Source organism: Amphibalanus amphitrite, unplaced genomic scaffold (genome assembly GCF_019059575.1).
Source record: "Amphibalanus amphitrite isolate SeventyFive unplaced genomic scaffold, NRLGWU_Aamphi_draft 000194F_arrow, whole genome shotgun sequence".
In the NCBI taxonomy this organism is placed as follows: Eukaryota; Metazoa; Arthropoda; class Thecostraca; order Balanomorpha; family Balanidae; genus Amphibalanus; species Amphibalanus amphitrite.
The window spans coordinates 781,990-802,392 of record NW_024881689.1 but is presented as its reverse complement, the minus strand read 5'-3'; the positions used below and the strand labels follow the sequence as shown (position 1 = coordinate 802,392).

At 49.2% G+C, this 20,403-nt stretch overlaps 1 protein-coding gene across 1 annotated transcript in view; it reads left to right on the top strand.

Annotated features, from left to right (window-relative positions):
• Positions 1-20,403, top strand: part of LOC122384634 (WD repeat-containing protein 47-like) — an 84,109-nt gene that overhangs the window by 24,884 nt on the left and 38,822 nt on the right. Inside the window, exons 3-4 of the mRNA XM_043372233.1 lie at positions 787-1,008; positions 2,318-2,441. Coding sequence (XP_043228168.1) covers positions 787-1,008; positions 2,318-2,441 — 346 coding nt within the window. The remainder of the gene's footprint in view (positions 1-786; positions 1,009-2,317; positions 2,442-20,403) is intronic.

Below are 20,403 nucleotides of genomic sequence, written 5' to 3'. Positions count from 1 at the left end.
TTGGTCGGAGGATTAATCGATGTACGGTATCTGTGTGTGGATAGATACGTTTTAGGGGGGGGGGGGTCGTAATTGATTGAGGCGCAAATATTTAGCGATGACAATCTACCTGGAAAGGAGTTGAGATTGGTATAGCGCTGGGAATAATATGAACTCTATAATGCGTAGATTTTGAAAAATATGCACATCTTCTAGATACGAGTACGACGTTATAGCGTTATAGCTTGATCCTAACATGCAGAGTCGTTTACAAACTCCTCGCCACATATGTATGTAAATGCGTCACAGATGTCGTTTTTCATCGTACGCAAACGGCCAGGCTTCCCAGGGCTGTTCATTTCTCCTGCAGATGGTGCCGAAGTCAGACGGCTAATCTTTCACCAGTATACGTTCCTGTGAAGTGGACAGATCGTTTGTTTTTGTTTGATGGGTGTGTCTTGTCCTGTGTATGTTTGTTGGTATGTTTGAGAGGTAGTTTCGTTGTAATGTATGTTCAGATGTTTGTTTGTAAACGGTTTGTGACTATGGTTTTGTGACCCTGCAATCCCGTCTATTGTTACTGAATAATTGACTGACTTTCCTTGTATAATGTGCATCAAATTATTGCAGTTTGAACTGAAAAACGTCTTCAATTGTCGATTTATCAATATTGTGTACCCAAACCCACGCTCACGTTTGGTGGCTCGTATATTTACCGTCCTGGTGATCTGCAATTGATTTGTCACCCACGTCCCCTGCAAGCTCCAACCATGACATCCCTAACCTCTCCCCATTGTTTTGTTTCAGGGCACACACCGTGTACGGTCACATGAACGGAGCTCCGCGGCCCAGCGGCCCCCCTCCGGCCCCTCCGCACCCCCACCACCACCCTCCCCACCCCCCTCCGCACCCCTCCGTCCCTCCGCATCCCGCGGGGGGCTCGGTACCGCCGTCGATCTCAGGCACACCTCACAGGCAGGCGGTGCCGGTGGCCCAGAATGGTGTCTATCAGGCGGTCAATGTCAGCAGGTGAGTAGGGGAAGGGATGGAGGTAGGGGGACGAAAGGGATGGTGTTGGGGATGGAGAAGGGATGGGTGGCTTTAGGGACGGAGAGTTTGAGAAAGAGAGTTAAGAGAGGAGAAATGGATGGTGGTCTTGAATGCTGCTAGGTTCAGTGATTGCTAACCTTTGTGACATTTTACGTTTTAGTATGCTGCTACATTCCACATTTGTTAATATCCGTCAGTGTTATGACGATATGATGTGCTGATAAATATAACCTTTGTTAATACATGTCAGTGGTGGTCTGGAAATAGAAATGCTGGCTGCCACCACAGTTTTATCGTTTCTGACGCAGCTCTAGACGTCTGCTCCCAGTTATTGCATTCGTATTGATCCGGAGCAATAAATTTCATTGCGTCAGTCCAGAGGAGGTTATGTATCTCACGTACATATGTGCTGCCTGAGATGTGATGGATAGCGGGCTATTTTTGTAGGTCTGTCTGAGAGATTATCTGTTGGATGTTTCCAAGGCAACCGGTGGTAGATGTGTATTTGCGTTATTCTGAGAGGTTCTTGTGGCACTTTTTATTCATTGGATGTCAGCAGGGTTCCCAGCCTTGGGTTTCAAATTAGATTTTAATTCACCAGTGATTCCCTGACTTGGAAGTCAACGTAGATGCGGCAGCACCACTGTTACATTCCCTCGTTATATTTTCCTTTGTTTTATATTTAAGTCATCTCTTTTTAACCTTCATTTTTTCTTTCTCTGTCTCTCTCCCCTCCATTCCTATATTTCTCCTCCCTCTTCTGTCTTTCTCTGTTCCTCCCTCATTCTCTCTCTCTCTCCCTCCATCCCTCCCTCCCTCTCCCAATCGCCCACTCGCCTCCCCCACCCCACCTTTTAGTGTGATTGCTCGGGGACCCGCCGGAGCAGACGGCAGCTCAGAGCTCCGCTAAAACGCCGACAAATTTACCGGCAATACCTGGGAGACAGGTGGGAGTGAGGCATTACTCTCGGAAAGGTTACTAACCCAGTAAAGGTCCAGAACGAGCAATCATCGACAAAAGGCTAGAAGCCGAACCCTTTGTTGGCTCTTGGGGTAATGATCCTAATAATTAGTTTCTTAACCTACCTGGGATGATTCATCAGCAAAAACTTGCTTGAGGCGCTCCTTGATGAAATCTTGCTGTAGGCATTCACTCATTACCAGCTTTAGGAGTGGCGCCGAGCAACGAATACCTGTCGTATACCTGACGAATGCCTGACTGGCGGCTCCCGTCCCACAGCTCTCACCAGCTGTCAAACAAAGCTGATCGTTTTTTTCCTCGTTTCAGGGGTATGAGTCCCAGCATGACTCGGCAGCGGGCGCCGCCTCCCCGCGCTCCGGGCCACACGATCATGGGAGAGCTGCCTCCCGACCCGGCCGGACTGCAGGCCGGCATCTATGACGCCAACAAGGTAAGTTCAAGTTCGCCGCGCCGCCGCTAGGTGGCAGCAAGTGTGTCGGCGGATGGCTAAGCTGGCAGTTGTGAGCACGAAAGGAATCCACGAGAAGAATGAATTGGATATCGGGTTTCATTCGACAGCATATTTCTGCGGGGAATTTTAACAAGCCTTCTCCATACCGTTATCATGCTTTCGTAATACGGCGGCTGAAGCCTGAAACCGAACCAGTCATCTCTTTTCGATAGAATTTGAGACCGGCATCCCAGGCGCTTTACGCTGGCATTGTAGCGGTGGAGCCAGCGTTCGGGCCATTGGAGTCCCAGCTACGGGCTGTTATGATGGTTTGAATGGTCTCTAAAAGCGTCTGAATGCCGTAGAAACACCTTGCAGAATATTACTCGCCGAACCGGAACGAAGTGGGGAAGAAGGAAACGTGGGCTCAAGCGAGTCGTTGGAATTGAATTGAACTGTCGGCTTATGTGTCTAGGGGGTCATACAATTCGAGACATGTGGAAGGTATAAGGTCGTCGTGCTGGTATGTTTGTGGCAGGCTAGTTGAAGCTATCAAAAGCAGGCGTTCCACCATTTTCCTGTTATCGAGTTTCGAGTGTTTGGTTGGAAGAATTAGAATGACGTGTTATATTGTAGCCAATGGCGTGGTGGAATTTCTAAGTGTTTTGCCGACTGGATGGTTCATTGTAATCTGGTGGTACAAAACTTGCCCCGACACTAACAGTAGCAACACCATCAGTACGTCATCATGCTGCACTGTATGCGGCTCAACCCAGGCCCGACACATCCACATGCCTTTGTGACGTCATTTTTACGTCATGCCTGACGGAACTGCTACAGTTCACCGCTCTACCAACTGAGCTACCAGAGGTCGAGTCATCGTGGCTATAAACAAACGAGAGATGTGATGTGCTTTCACCCAACCTTGACCAGTAGTTGATCTGATTTCTCGAGATTGAGGCCACTAAATTGGAATGATGAGCGCCGAATTGGTAATGAATCACTGAGCGAAAGCAAAGAGCTGTTATTGCAATAGCTTGATGCGAATAAATGGGCGAACCCTTTGAGGGCACCATTAGTCTTTATTATATCCTGTTATCGTTAGGTGATGATACAAGTGATTGCCCTTGTTAGCAGTTGATACTGGCTACCAGCCAATCATATCACTAATCACTATGTGTGCGTAGGCGTACGCCACGTCGTAGTTCTTAATGATATTCCGAACAAAGTCATCGGTGATGTTTAGGTACCGTTTGGCTATTCACCGTCCTTTTGATAGGCGTTCACTTACCAACTTCTCCGCAGGCAATGTTTATCCGCGGTTTAACACGTAACAATCCAAACGCATCAATATTCACCATCAAACAAACTCCGCGGAAACTAAAAACGGTAGAATTTCCACCAGATGTCCAAAGTGCCGGTCATCGTCATGAGAACGACCTTCCCACGACCTCCGCCCACTGCGGCCCGGGAGGGGCGATCAGGAGCGCTGAAACCGTGGGCGACTCGGCTGCGGAGAATATGACGTCACTGGTGACCAGCGCCATTGGAGTGATGTCACTGGTGGGCGGGACCCGGGCGTTCATTGGCTGCCCACGCGTGATGGTGGGGGTTGGAAGGAGAAATGGAAGGGCAGGTCGTGCAGAGAAGTGGTGAAAATGTGCGAGACGGGATTTGGTAGTCGTGTGATGACGGTGCATGGAAATTCTGGCTCTAATGAAGATGGGTTAGAGATGGATTTGAAAAAGAAACACACCTGCCGCCTGCATATGGTGAGGAATAATTGAAGCAAAATTGTACGGTAATTAGTGACAGACGGGAGCTTTATGTAGTACGGACTTTTCGGGAAATCCTGCCGGAAGCAGTCTTAGGATTTTTCTTGGACTTTTATGGTGTCATAGTTCAACGAACGGCTCATCATCTGTCGATCCCCTCCCTCTCCATTAGCAATCAATCGATATTCTTGCCCTGTCCCGCTCATCGACTCTCTCCCGTCGTTGACCCACGTGAGTCCACCTGTACCCGTTCGTACCTCTACGGCACGCGCCACATGTCAGACACTTACTGCCCGTGGTAAACAACTCTGAGCACGAATTGGGTTTCAGTTACCAGGCCTGTGGTCGCTAGGGACACGTGTACTGGTGTTAGCCTACCAGGTGGAAAGGTGTTACTCTACCTCTCGTAATGATGCGAGCTGAACACATGTAAAGGTGTTATTCAACATCTTGTACTGATGTTAACTGAACACGTGATAGTGTTAAACGGGCAAGTCTAATGGTGTAACTCGAGCTCATGTAATGGAGTGTTAGTGTGGGTGGTAATGGGAGTATCTGGCTTGCGTGGCACTGATGAATACGAGATAGCCGACTTGGATAAATGGTCGTGGGTGTAGGTTTACGTGTGGTGAGGGTGGTCCTTTCTGGCTGCTTCGCTAGGTGGTAGTGCCAATGTCAGAGTTTTTACACGCTGGAATGAATGATTATCTTATTTTCGTGTTTACACCTTTTCTCCAATTGTGTGCTTAGAGCTCTTTTAACTTCTACACCTCTCTCTCTCTCTCTCTCTCTCTCTCTCTCTCTCTCTCTCTCTCTCTCTCTCTCTCTCTCTCTCTCCCTGTCTCTCTCTCTCCCTGTCTCTCTCTCTGTCTCTCTCTCTCTCTCTCTCTGTCTCTCTCTGTCTCTCTCTCTCTCTCCCTCTCTCTCTCTCTCTCTCCCTGTCTCTCTCTCTCCCTCTCTCTCTCTCTGTCTCTCTCTCTCTTCTCTCTCTTTCTCTCTCTCCCCCCCTCTCTCTCTCTCTCTCTCTCTCTCTCTTTCTCTCTCTCCGCCCACTGGACTCCCAGGTACCTAATGGCTTTCAGATTGGTCCGGGAGGTTTTACTGAGCTTCCATCACGCCCCGCCTGCTCTCTATGTAAATGAGCGTATCGCAAGGATGCGTCAGCTCGCCTCTTTTATACCGCACGTGGGTTTTGGCCACAAAACAGCGGCGTATGGGGCTCTGATCCGGCCGACAGTTCAGCGTTCAACGTTTTGTTCAACGCAGTCACCCTTTTGGAGGAGTTTTATATTGAAGAGCGAACGGTTATCCTAGAATGAAATGAAACGGTGGGAGTCAAACTTTAAGTTAACTTTGGATAATGCTTTTTTCGTGAAGCTAGTGGCTGCGCTTAGCCAAATTTTGAAGGGCTCGAGTAAACACTGAATTGCATGATTTTGGTGGTTTTTCTTTGGAACTGCGAGGCTTCTTTTTCTTTTCACTCGCTATGACCAAGCATTGCTATCAAGCTTTTACAGGCTGCGGCAAATTTAGGGGTCTATTTGCGTTTCCCCCTGAATGCAAAACTCTTGAGCCCCCAATGCCACCCCTACCGCCGCCCTTCTCGAAACGGCGCTCTGGAACAATCGTAATCGTTTCTCTGAACGGTCGTCTGGTCACGGCTTCTAGCCATGTTGGGCACGAGGCTATTGTGTGTGGTTGGGGTGTGGGTGTTCCTGAGAATAGTTGATCGTTCCCCTTTGACCTCCCGGCTCTCTCCCGGCTGCATTATCCTCTCTCTCTCTCTCTCTCTCTCTCTCTCTCTCTCTCTCTCTCTCTCTCTCTCTCTCTCTCTCTCTCTCTCTCTCTCTCTCTCTCTCTCTCTCTCTCTCTCTCTTTCTCTTCAGCTGCTCTTTTCCTCTACCTCTCTTCCTCTTCCCTATCCACATCCATCCGTACTCTCCTATACCTTCATACCCCTCTCCACCGTCCTTCTTATAGCCCACGCCTCTCCTCTTTCCCTTATATTCCGTCCCCCATCACTATATCAGGCCACTGCCCCCCCCCCCCCCCACCACCACCACTAAGGTAGCAGCCAGCCCGGGTATTACATAGGTCAAACCCTGAACATCTCCCTCACAATGTCACCACCGTGATGTCGCTCACCAGCGGGTGCTGATCTGCGCAGTTCTGGTGACCTGAGCACAGGCGAGGGCGTCATCCAGATATTATGAGGGCGTTGTCGCACTGGTGAGAGCAGGCTTCGGTGTGATTGGTCGTGGCATGACTACGGAGATGGTGTGGTTAGAATAACAATTAGGGAACGTTGGGCTATCTTAGGGTGGTGGTGATCATGGGTTTGATTTTGCGTGTGTTTTAGGCAGCTCTTCTGTCCAAAAATAAGATGTCGCTTCGCTTGGGTCCTTTTGGTTTGTTATTGTACAGGTTTCATAAAAGACAATGCCATAATAGGTTTGTCTGAGATACACTCACTGACTTGTGGGAGATAAGCTCGTGATCTGTGAAAGGTGAAATCCAGGACCCATTTACGATGGGAATCTGCTATGCGGCAGGGCCTTGTCCAGGTCCGGGAGTTCTTAGCGGAGTTTTTGTCGGGGTGCTTTGCATATGATGGCCTGATCATGTCAGATGATATGTGCGGCGCGTGCAAAGATGGGAGACGGCCCGGACGGGTCTTGTCAGAGATGTGATTTGTGACGGTTGACGACGATGTGTGACACTGGAAGGGCATGTAGGGCCGTGTGAGCTGAAGTGCGTATTTGGTCAAATATAACACTTGCTCTTGTGGCTGAGAGTAAAGCGCGAAAAAATATGAAGAGTTTTGAAAATTATGTAGATAATTTTTTTTTAGAGGGTAATATGCCCTCCCGGGCCACTCGCAACGTGCAAAGCCCCCTTTGTGGATATGCCAATGGCTTTTATGAGTTTTCCTAACGAAGGACTTGTATCCTCTTTCTCTTGTCTTGACTCCTTTGTGCGCTTTTCGTCTATATTTGGTCGGCTTTTAAGCCCCGTGAACCGAACGGGGATATCTGATTCGACCAGGCTAGCCTCGGGCCGTGTGTGATGCATCACTCTGTTAGGAGATAGCCATAAGCCAATCACTAGGTGACGGGGTAGATTTGAACAGACCTTATCGCCTTTCGGGGCCTTATGGAGTCGCCGTTTGATGGATGGTGTTCATTTAGCTGACAGCAGCTCTGACGGCTTTGTTAGTCCGCTGGATGGTGTTACTTATTTGGACGGTGTTTTATTCTTGATGTGCCAGACTGGTTTTAGATCCTTTCTTGATTACGATTAATGGACCGTGGTCAGGATTTTGTGTTGCGTGGATGCCACAGACACTGAGAAGCAAAGCGCCTACCTGCCTTTCATAGTTTCTTGTCTGTAAGCGGCCCGAGAGAGTGTCCGTGCACTGTGCAGACCTTGGTCGAACGGTGCTATCTTTCCACCACAAGTGGTAGACGGAAGTTGGAACATAGCTATATCGGACCATTATGGAGTTTTTAAAAAGGGATAAAAGTGTACACGGGTTACATGTCTAAAAGACACCAATGGTTTTATGTTATAGGTGTCTGTTATATGAAGGAAAATGACACGGTGTCCGTTTGCGATAAGCTAATTTTCAGGGCCATTAAGCCAACAGTAACCTCATATTACAGACCAGAGGGCGGCGAACAAATGTTCTCACTGTCATTAGTACTTGTTCACGGCTATTCAAGGTTAATGCTGTCATCGACCCATCACACACCTTCTGGCAATATTTTAACTAAAACCCGCCTTATGTGCATTTGGTCGACCCTAACTACATCAACAACTTTCTGGCAGTCCTTTTTGAGCGATCGCTTTCCTCTTATGTCAATTTCCACTTCGTTGACTCAACCCTGTCAATGTTTTGGACCGCCTGAAGCGCACGTGTGTGCTGAACCGCCCGGGGCATTGTGGCCGGGCGCCGGGCGGTGGCCTTTCTAAATATGGCACTGTCAGTGCCTGGTGGGCCGGTCAGGGGGGGGGGCGGGAGGGGAGGGTGATTCCTGTGTCGCAGAAGGCTGGCGTCATTGGATGTAGAGTAAGGATGTTTGGATTTGAGTCTAGGACTCCTTGTGGTTGTGTGTCATCAGGATAGCGAAGATATGACACACTACTTTCGTTTCAATTACGAGAATGTGCAAGCTTTTTTAGATAACTTTTATTTGTAAAAAGCAAACATCGTATCAGTTAATTAGCCGTATTGTAGAAAATTTAAGCGCAGAGACTGAGCAGTTACGTACGTATCCGCTGCGAAGCCATTAATTCCATGAAACAAAATTACATCATGCCTAAGTCTCTTGTAACGAATCCATGACAGATGTAAAATGACGATAATAACTCAAGTTTATTGTACAAGACAAAGCTTTCGATACATAAAGTATCTTGGCTTAGTCAAGATACTTTATGTATCGAAAGCTTTGTCTTGTACAATAAACTTGAGTTATTATCGTCATTTTACCTAAGTCTCTTCCTCACCGTGTAATCGCGTGAACCTACCTCAACCCACAGCATAATCCCATTCATAGTCCCACCACGGACCCCGCACCTGTAACTCTATCGCGTGACTTGGAATAAGTTATGACGGCTTCTCCTGTGATAGAACAGACGCATCGGAGACAGATCAAACTACCAGCCTGTTACGGCAGAGGGATGAGCTCTATGTCACGGTATTTAGTGCCTGAGAGATGCCGACCGACCGATCCATGGTTTATGTCATTCAGTCGGTCTTTAGAGGGGGAGGGGGGAAGGGGTGCGAGTATGACATTCGTCACGTGAGCTCGAGCGTGCAGTGGGATTACAGTCATGCAACTGATGTGACGACATGCGAGCGTGCAAAACATGCTGAGATGGTGGGTGGGGAGCTGGTTGGAGTGGTTGGAAAATGCTGGAGCTTCTTCAGACGCCGAGGTCTATACAAGCTTCTCTAGGAGACAAGTTGCATCAGCATCCCATGCAGAGAACTTCTGGAAAAAATACCTTCTTTGAAAGTGGCTTCTGCATAGCCTAGGTACTTTCCGTTCCTTTTTTCTTTTTGGTCGGAGGATGGTTGAAGACTTGTTTCTGTTCTTGTACTTTGCAAACCTTTCTTGATCTTAGCCATTGAAGTCAGATCATATTTTTAGCTAACCGAAGGTCGCTCTCCCACGTTCGCACCTTCACGATCTCAGCGTCTCTCATCCTATAATCAATTTATGATTTCACGCATTCGATCACGTGAAATTAATATCGCGGCCCCCTCCTCTCGTGATTGATTTTGTAGCGAGGTCGCCGGTTTGGCCGCCTCTCTCGGCCTCCTAGGGGGTGCGTGATTCGTCCCAATTGAGGCTCTCTGGTCCGGCCTTCGACCCACCCACATAGCCTGCCTTATCAGGTGGGAGAAACGAGACACGCAGCTGGGATGGTTTGACCGTGACTGGAGCCGTGCTGGGGGGGGGGGGGAGTTTTGGGAGTTGGGGTGGGGAGGAGGCAGATTGGACATGAAATGTTGCGTAGAGAAGAGAATGGTTTGTGAAGTTTGCGAGCTCGAAATGTGACTGGTTCCCTGTGGTGTGGAGAACAGAACTGCTTGCAAAACTGGACCGGTGTATAGTTCCTGTTGTTATGGGGTGTTTCCGGTCTCTAGTATATTTAGAAATGGTGGGGTAAATCAGAGTACAGTTTTAAAGTTTGTTTCGTTAGACTCTTGATGCAAAATGCATGCCTTTAAGTTCAACTAAAACGTCATTGGTCTTTTAAGTAGGATCTTGGTGCCCTTGTGATTTACTCCATTCTTGGCTCAGCTGTCAAACAGCGGAATAAAACCAAAATATCCCATGTTTAATAACCCACTTTCGGCACTCCTCTCCACCCATGGATGTCCTTGCATCCATACTACATCCGCCGCTGATGTCAGCCCATCCCGACTGAAATCATCAGCGGTTCCTCTCCCACCTCCAAGCCTCTCGAATCTCTCCTCCTGACCGCCCGTATCACCCCACCATCTCTCTTTGGCCGGCCCACGCCCTCCGTTTGACCCGGGATGGGGCGCCGCCGGCTGGCTGGGGTGTGCCCATGATTGGACGCCCACCCCGCCCGCACCGGCCGCAGCCGAAGACCCAGAGGCGCCGGGTGGATCGCGGGAGGATCCAGATTGAGCCCGAGTGGATCCCGAGTGGATAGTCGACCAGATGTGATTAGAAGATTTTAAAGACCGCTTGACTTTCATAGCGGGCAAGACAGCAACGAAACTGTGGAAGACTACGCGGTAGACCTCGGAGGAGATAGCTCACTGCTGACTTTCAGTTCAGAGGTGATTGGTTAGGTTCATACCGAGTTCAGTGTAGATCCCACAAACAATATGAATTTCCCTAGCACGTGCCACAGACGCCGTGCAATGAGCGTTTCCTCCCTGCACGCCCCCGTCAGTTCTGTACCGCCCCCGGCGCCGGCAGCACGGTCCGGTGACCGGACGCCGCCACCTGCCGCCACCGGCCGACTGGAACAGGGCGGAGGGAGGACCCGGCAGAGGCACTGAGGGTTGGTATTGGGCAGAAAGACTCGGGTAAAGACACGGAGAAGACTGGAACAGGGCAGGGAGGCACGGGTGGAGGCACTGGGCCGACTGAAACTGTCGGATATGACTGAAGAAGGAGATGCTGATTGCTGATACTGGTCACCCCGTAACCGCATAATATTTACACTCCACAGTTCCGTGAATCCGCCAGTGCAGTGGCGGATCCAGGGGGGGGGCAAAATGGGCATTTGCCCCTCCCAAACGGTATAATTTTAACATTACGCCTATGGACGAGGCATGGAAAGAATCGATAAATTGTTATGGTTTGCCCCCCCCCCAAAAAAAAAAAACTGAGCTGGATCCGTCTCTGCACCAGTGCCCGTTTGTAATTTTATATCGCTCCCTATATATCGAACCTTTCTTCGACCTGCTCGTCAGCCGACGAGTTTCTCAGGTCACGGCCGCAGCTGTGACACTCGGTTTTCCATGTGACGTCAGGTTCGTGTCACAAAGACCACACGGACGGAAGTTGTGGTATGACATCATTCGGCACCGGATGTCGGCGTGCTGTGTTCCGCTCTCAGTTCTGCTTCGCTGCGGAAACTGCGGTAGTCAACTTTTGCTACCTTAACCTCTGCTGCTGTCTTCCAGCTACTCTGCTCCTCTACATTTTCAGTTTTGGCTTTTTAACTCCACTGCTGCTACTCAATTGTCTATCGAGTACTACCATATCAGCCCTCTTCCCTCTTCTACCGAGTACCCTCATCTATCAATTGCTCATGTAGCTGAGTGCTACGCCGAAATCCCTATGCACGCCAGCATTTACTCCCGGGGTGAGCACAGGGAGGGATCTTCACCACTCTCGGAAACCCGCTGAGACAGCACCTAATTTAAACACTTGTGCGCTGTTCTAAATCCGCTATCAAACGCTCATCCATCACCGTAATTCAAGTGATCGCCTCTGTGGTCTGTGTCTGGTGAACATCACTCATAAACACAACTGAAATCGGGATTTCTGTAAGCGACTGTGGAGGCGTTTGATTGTTGGATCAGGGTGGTGAGAATGAATTTTTAGCGCAGGCTTTTGTGGTAGTTGTGCAGGCGTGGGTGTCTGAGCGGCAGCCCCGCTGTTATCTTTCGAATGAAGAATAGTGGCGACATGCTGCGTCCTTGTGGCAACCCTCACCGCTCATCGTGAATAACGGTTCAAGTCGGAGCGAGAGGCGAACCAAGACGATTTATGGTGTCAGGCGGGAGTTATTCAGTAGGACGGTATAAACATGGCCCAAACGAGCCACTCGCGCCGCGGGTACCGAGAAAAAGCCGACAGATCGTCAACAAAAACGGTCCCAGCGTCAGGCTGCGGCCATGCATCACTGCGCGCTCCATACATAGTGACGCCGGGTGGCTCGAGAGCGGGCTGTGGTCGCCCTGTTCAGGCTGTGTGATGCATTGTTGTCTGCCCACAGTTGGGGTTCGGGCGAGATGAACGAGTGACACCAGGCGCCAAGGAGTCGGTTGTTCTGTTGTCGAAAAGTTTGCAACGATTTTCAATACTTGAAGACGAAGCTTTCGTTCTTTTTTTTTCTCGACATACAAATTTCAAGGTCATTCAGGAGAGCACCTACGATTTCCGTCAAAATTTGTGTACGGACACTCTAGGTGCTCCTTACATACTTTGTTATTATGTTCACTCATTTGTAGTCGGACTTAGAAAGAGATTGGCGACTCCATGATCAACATCTCTGGGAACATCGATATACACCGTCGCTGCCGTCATGAAGTTTCGTCTCGCTACGTCATTACTTCGTCTGGATTCACTCAATAAAGCTTTGAAGACGGCGACGCCAGAAGTCTTGCGCTTCCTTTGTCGGTGCATTGACGCTGCGGCGTCTCTTTGTCGGTGCAGTAGACTCATAACTCTCCGATATGTTAGGTACACAGAGGGCATACGGCATGCACCCACATCGGGCTCGAATGCCTGTGTATGAGTCAGAGCTCGCCGTGGTTTCGGGGTGACTGCAGCGGTGACGTTGGGTAATCACAACAGTGTGGCTGGTCCCGATGCGTGACAGGCGCCTTTGCCTGTTTAGTCAGACATGTTTTTGCTTTCCTGTTTCGGATGTGAGTGGGTGCTGCTTGTTCCTTGTTTTTAAGTGGTTTCTTTTGAGCCTCTTGTCGTTCCTAAAAGAGCGAAGTACCTGCCCCTGGCCTCGACCAAATTGCAACGCATCTTCTCATGGTTACGGTGCTTAACGCCGGAACTCATTTCATAGAACCAATAAGAGACCGATCTCTCTTTTAAGTCACATGACACCCTGAATGTCACAGCAATCTATGTTGTCTCCTCACTCAGTCCCTCTGGCGTCGACCGGATCTGTATGTTTACACTGTCCACCAGCGTGACGCTTAACGACACTTCTCTAAACTTCCACATCCGCTCTGGTGCGTCATTGTAAGCCTCCCTGAAACTCTTCCCGTGACAGGAGAACCACTGCTCTATCTCAGCTACCCTCGTTACCAACCACACGCTTCTCTCCTCCGCTAACCAGCCTGGCAGCGCTGTAACCACTCCCCCTCCCTCTCCGGGCCGGGGCCGGGGGTGGTCGTCGCGCCGCTCTCCCGCGACTCCCCATTGAGAGGAGAGACGGGCGGCGCGCCTTGTACGTCTCACCAGTGACGTCACCAGCCGTGGCGTCATTGGGTCGGTGGCGCCAGCGACCTCTGAGAGCGACTGGCGGCAGCGGCGGCGGCGGCGGCGGGCGCAGGTCACTCGACAGTCCGGCGGCGCGCCGACCGCAGTGGCCTCGTGTGAGCTCGGCTGGAGAGGAAGTGTGGAGGGGTGGAGGACGACTTTGACAAGTGTGGTGACGTGAGGTGAAGTGAGGGAGCTGGACGTTGAAATTTGGCGTTTTGGACGTTGGGTGAGACCCGTGGTGTGGTGACACTGGACCGGACTAGAGGTGTAGCTGTCGCCAGGTGTTTGCACTAGGAATTCTAAACTAAGGAGCCTGTCGCACTAGCAGTCAATAGTGAAAAGTAAGAAGACCAGCCTGTGACAACCAATCGCATAGAGGTGAAAGCTGGTGACGCTTATAAATTCGACTTCGACGCTTTCGTGTACCCTTCCACATCATCACCATGAGTGACAAAGGTGACAAAGACGTGGACGACATGAACGCGCAGGTGCTGGACCGCCTGGCAGTCATGTTCCGTGACGTGAAGATCTCCAACATCGAGAAGCACATGAAGGAGCAGCACGGCAAGCGTCCCACACCTGAGAGGGAACACGAGGGCTCATGTCCGCAGAGCAGGAAGAACTCGATGGTCGATCATCATCATCATCACCCTGGACAGTCGATGAGGAGGGCTTCTCAGCCGGGAATGAGACGCGCTTCGCTGGATTCATCGTCGCAACCGACAAGGCGTACGTCGGTAGATAGCCAGCGTCGTACATCTGTTGCCGCGCCGGCGACACGACGGGCTTCGGTTGGAACTTCTGCGACGACGAGCGATCGTCGTCTGTCTACCGACAATCGACGTCCTTCTACCGGAAACGGGCTTTTGACCACTGCAAACCGACGTCCGTCCACTGGCACTAATCGTCCTTCCACCGAAAACCGTCGCCCTTCTACCGGCAACGGACGTGTAGCGACTGAAAACCGACGTCCTTCCACCACGACATCCGATGGTCATCGACTTTCGACGGGACGCAGGACTTCAACCACGTCATCTACAGGACTGAACGGGACTAGGAAGGACTCCACTGGCAGCGGCCCGGACCGACGTCTTTCCGTGGATTCAATTGACGGCAGTGGCAGCAACAGCAACGGCAGCAGCACCACTAGTGGAGGGTTCCGAAGGGACAGCCTGATCAGTGTGGGCAGCGGCGGCTCCGGCGGGTCGGGTCACCTGGAGGATCTGGTGGAGGAGAATGAGGACGAGGTGGAGTCTGCGCCATCCAAGGGTGTCGCCAGAGAGCCGGTGCTCTCCAAGATTATCACCAATGAGAAGGTGGGTTGGCGAGCTTGCATAGTTCAATACGTCTTGAAGGGTGGCAAGCTGGGGTGTTTTTCTTCTTTTTCTGGTTCACTGCTCGCAGATTGTGCTACTGCTAAGATCTAAATCTAGACTAGTTGTGCCTTGTAGAATACCTTGAGCTCTTATTTAACAGTCATTTCACGTTTCCTCGCAGTATAGCTTTATGAGTGGATCGAATGTCCTCTGAACGTACGTCCCGAGGTGGCATTCCAAAGTCATTCATACGGCCGCTGCAGCAGTGTATCAGATAGGCTGCAAAGCACGTGGGCTGGGATTGAAAATATCAGATTCCACCCGTATAGTTTGCAGCCGACCCGTGAATTCCGCCGACGAATCGTATCCATATTCGGCATTCTATATTTTAGTGCGTCCTTGAAGGGACGACACTCCCTGACTTTTATTGTGTTTTGAGATGCTTAAAATAGCACAAACAACAATACCAATAGACAGTGGCTATACGTTTAGTGGCGCGAGACTGTTGAAACAGTGACTGATCATGCAGTGAGCTGATTTTGGCAATGTTGCACGCTTCATGCTTGAACAGTTTCTGTTGGAATGCACAGTAGGGGAAAGTGGGTGTATTGCTTCCTCCTAACCAATTGCGCCCACCAACATTCCCACGGATTCAATGGCATGTTTTGAATTTTGTGTTCGAAAACATTATTTTCCTCACTCGATAGTTCCTTTTATGGCCCAAGCTCTCCGATGAAGCCAATCAGCAAGGCTCATTACGCCATCAAAGATGTTACGACGTTTTCTTAGCTTTTTTGCAGCATATTGAACCGTTGGCTATAAAAATGTGTGATGTTTGTGTGATTTTCAGAGTGATATTTAGAAAGAAAAACCATTTTTTCATTATATTTTACTGAAACAGTAAACTTCCTTCATTATCTTTATGATAACTTCTACGCTTTTATTAAAAAGTACCTCAATTTTAATTGCGCCCATGGCAATTGCGCCAGGGGGGCGCAAATAGAATAATGGTGTAGCTATTGTATCACGACAGTATGAATGCATCATTAACTGATTGCAATAAAGAAGGAGTTTAATGTCAGGCAGGGGAGCAACCCGCTGTCGTCAGTCCACAAATTATTTCTCTCGTCAAACTTATAATGCAGCTGCCATTTAGGCTACGAACTTGTGGTGTAATTGACAAAATACGACATTTTCAACATGGACTCAGGCGTGAGAGGTGACAGCTATGATAAAAAAGTAAAAACTGATGTCATAAAGCTGTCGAAACGATAAAAATTATTAATTGTGAGAGAAACGATTGAAAATGTAACCGTATAAGCGCATACGTTCACATATATCTAGTCGGTTACAGTAAACGTTTTCGTTGCACTTTTACAAACGTACGGACACATGTAAAGTTATCTACCTGGGCAAAAAACATCGCGATTTACACCTACATTTATTATCTAACCAGCGTGAATAACATTATGGATGTTAAAGTAAGCCGCAATGACATCAGACTGCCGGGGTGTATGCATTCCGTCCCATTCGCTTAGCCATGTTAAAGTATAGGGCGCAATTGGGTTCTAATTGCGCCATCCCCCTGGCGCAATTTACAGCAGTTGTTGGCAAATGCGCCCCTTTGCATGTTTCTGAAAAAGCAGCTGTGAGAAGCAAACGAAACATTCTTAATTGATCGGGAGGCTCTTAAATTGTAGCCGATGAGTTCCTCTTTGAAATGGTTACCAGTGCATACTTATATCTCCAGCGGTTTTCTTACAATTAGCGTTTTTCCTTAAGGTGGCGCAATTCACCCTCCTTCCCCTACACGCTTTGTTATCCGAAGTAAGTACGTTGTTGCAACCATGTGAAGACGAAATATGTCGTCACATAAGTCAGGTCACTTTGTCACCGTTTTACAACAAACATCGAAGTTTCTAATCCAACCAAAACACGCAATCGTCTTGTCGCCGCATGTATTCCGTTACCTCACCGCCGACCATACATGGCGTCCCGTCAGCGCCGAGTCTGACTCAACTCTCCGATACAGGGCGCCGCACTGCTTACACTCTAAATTAGGTCGTCCTAGATAGGCTCCACTACCACTGGCGGGCCCCACACGGAACACATTCAGGTCGACCTCCTCCTTGGGTATTCATCGTCTCTAAACGATAGTGTTGTGGGCTGGGTTATAATCCCTGGAGGGATTTGAGCTATGTCTGATACAGCGTCTCTGCCTCAGGCGACAGGTCACTGGTCAGTCATATCAATCTCGCCTCGTTGCCAGCCAGCAAGTGGCACAAGTGATGTGCTTGTCTGGGCTGTTTGGTTGGATAGGCACGTGATAGCCTGAGGGTTCGCGTCATGGCTGCAGGCGGTTGGCATGGTAACGGAGCTGCGGGTTTTTCTGGTTCACCGGTTTATAGTTTGCGATAGAAGTAGCGTTGAAGTATTTTTTTGCTAGTTCTGGGGTTGAATTAACCTAGTGGTTGGGCTTGATTACCCAAGACTGCGGTGATCATGATACCACGATTTTTAGTTAAGGTATGTCGGGTGGGAGTCTGTGAATAATTTGGAATATTATCATCTTAATCTGGGTTAGTGTGCCTGGGCGTGGTCGATTGTCCGAGGGTGGTGAAGTGAGTTAACCCGCTCTTACCTTGGCAAAGGTTCCATATTAGTTTTAACATAATATGTTTAACAGTTGAACGATTGAAAGTAATGACCTGTAATAAGCTATATCAGTAACATTCAACCGCTATTCCATATTGTATTTAGCGAGGATATTATTTATTTCGCGTACATCGAACATCCAACGATCCAACTTTGGGCTTGCTCCTCATACCTACGTCACGTTTTATAGTGGTGTGAACACCCTCCACTCTGCAGGTGGGGCGTAGTACTCTGGCCCAGATTTGTTCTCACATAACATGCAACGCGCCTTGGCTAGCGGTACACTCACGTGTCAGCTGGTTTCCATTGAGTCACTAGGGCTTATCACGCACCCAGTAAACCGGTTTATTGAACAGTAAAGCGGAGTTTATTTCTTAGTGATCGGCGGGCTTCATGGGGCTACCTTATTTGGTTTTATTGACGCATCCCTCGGTATTTGGGGCAGTGTAGGTGGATTTATACATATTGGACGATGGGCTCTTCCTTAGATGGCGGCCCCTGCCCCCTACAGCACAGAGCAGCCCAATACTCTTCTATCATGTAAACTGATTGTCGAATTGGATGTCGTTTCCATATATTTCTTAACCAAATGTCATCGCTCGAACTACCTATGTCTAAATATACTCATCGGAATTTTCACTGATAAGTAGCATAGACATAAAAAGAAACATGCATAATATTTTTTTTACTAAGACTGGCCATTATCCTGTATGTATTTGGTATGGTTATACAAGTCACTTACTTTTTTCACCAAATCATTATCGTGTTTTCATTCCAGTCTCGCACACCGTCCAAACGTTCCATCTGAGTCACACAGCTCGTCTGTCCGTTCCGCCGACTGCGGGTACGGCAGGTGGTTTGTCCGCGTGTTTTTGCGCTTATTAGCGGCATTAACAGTTCGTCCCACCTGACCCCGCCCCTTCCTGAGGTGAACTCAACGCGGTGTCAAGCGCGCATGACTTGACCCCGAGTTTAACTGGACGCGAACCTTAACCGTAGTTTCGGAAAGTTGGAATGCGAAGCATTGTAACATTTGCCTGCAAAATTTGTAGGCATATCGCTTCAAACAAACAATACAGTCAGTACATGCATTCGTATACCGCATTCTCGTCACTCGTCACCACCCTTTGACGTTGTATCTCCTGCCCATACCCCCCATCGGTCGGATGTGGTCCTTTTGGGGTGGCGTGCCGCCACTGATTGTAACGATACGATGACGTGATCCCTACCGTGAGCTTTCCCATCTCAATCATCAGAGGCTGGTGTTGGAGTTGGGTGCCGCGTGTCATTTTTGTTGCCGCGTTTGCCGTCATCAAATAACTCTCGTAGTCAGACTGACATATCCTCGTTTTGGTCATCGTGTGAGACAAACCAGCTTGAGTCTATGCTCCTCTCCATAATGACTTCATCCACGGTAAAACCGTGCCAAGTCATTACCGTTCCCAACCTCCCCGTCTCTCCGTATATCGCGTCAGTTCGCCCTGTTACGTCATCTCAGACAAATGGAGCGATTATGTGCCCTGGGCCTCGTTTCATAAAGCAAGTCCGTAACTTACGCCGATTTTTGGGCTTGTTCTGCAAGCGCATGTGAAGCGATAAATTTGTTTCACCTTCTCCCTTCTGTTCTTGCTTGCAAGATACATAAATTCAATGATTCAAACTATCGTCATTGCTTCACATGCACTTGCAATACAAGACCAAAAATCGGCGTAAGTTACGGACTCGCTTTATGAAACGAGGCCCTGGATACCCCCGGCCAGGGTGAAAGGTCGTCCCACGCACAGACGTGCGAGATTATGGTAATGTGAAGTCGAAGATATGGTCAGGTTCGACAGAGTGCCGCCGGAGACAACGTCCTGGGATGGTTTTGGATGGTCATCAATCCGACTTTTACAAGTTCATTTAAAGTTTAGTTTGTGTCGGTTTTCGCTTTTTTGCAGCCAAGTACTTGTTTGGTGGACATTTGAAAAGAGTGGTCATACTTTGCTTTATTTTGTGTGAAATTGGTTAAACCCGTTTGTCGTTGAATAGGTTTATCGGATGCAGCATTTCATTTCATTTTGCTATTGGATGAGAATTATGTTGCAGCCTTGCAATACCTCTTGCAGTCATTCATGCAAGTTCAAACAGCTAGCCAATACCGGCGTTACACCAGCTGATGGCCACGCGTCACGGTGTGTGACGCGACCAATGGCGGTGCGCGGGCGTCCGGCCGTGACGGCGTGACGCACCGGCCGTGACGAGCGTCACTGTTCGCCCCGAGTTGTCGGATTGTGTCCTCGGTGGTGGAGTAGGGAGGACGAGTTGTGAGTTCGCGTCCCGGTGCATCGTGGGTCCATGGCTAGAGCATCGTGGGTCCATGGCTAGACTTGGACGTAGCAAGACAGTGTTGTATCCAGAGTGGATGTCATGAGCAGAAAGTGGAGTAAAACGAGTTGAGTGGTCGTGCGTGTGCGATGCTGGTAGCCTGCATGAAACTATTCAGCGCAAAGTTCGCACCCAGCCTGAGGGGATATGAAGACGAATGAGATTAGAAGATCTCGAGAGAAACATCAGACAGGACTAGACTGTGATACCGACAACGTCATTGGTCGGCCAGCTGATCTCCTTTCATTTTCAACTGGGTTCACTACCTAGGTCAACGTGTTTCAGCTTCGTCTGACTTTGCCAAAAGGGGCTTACATATTTCACTGAAATATGACCGACTTTTGGAAAACTGGAGTCAAATGCATTCATCAGGTGCGTGTTAACCTATGTCGTCGGTATTACACGCAAAATTGCCGGATAATGGAACGAGGAAGGGCCAGTTGAGTATTCGTAAATGCAGCATGACAAGCGTCTTTTTCAACACATACCTTATCACCGTTCCTTCGCCTTCAAAGGAGTGACACCCTGCGTCTCGTCGTTTTCACCGTTCGTCAAACATGTGAAACTGCTGGAACAGTGAAAACATTCACACACCCTTTTGTTACGGAGCGAGCGAAGCGAGCGTAGT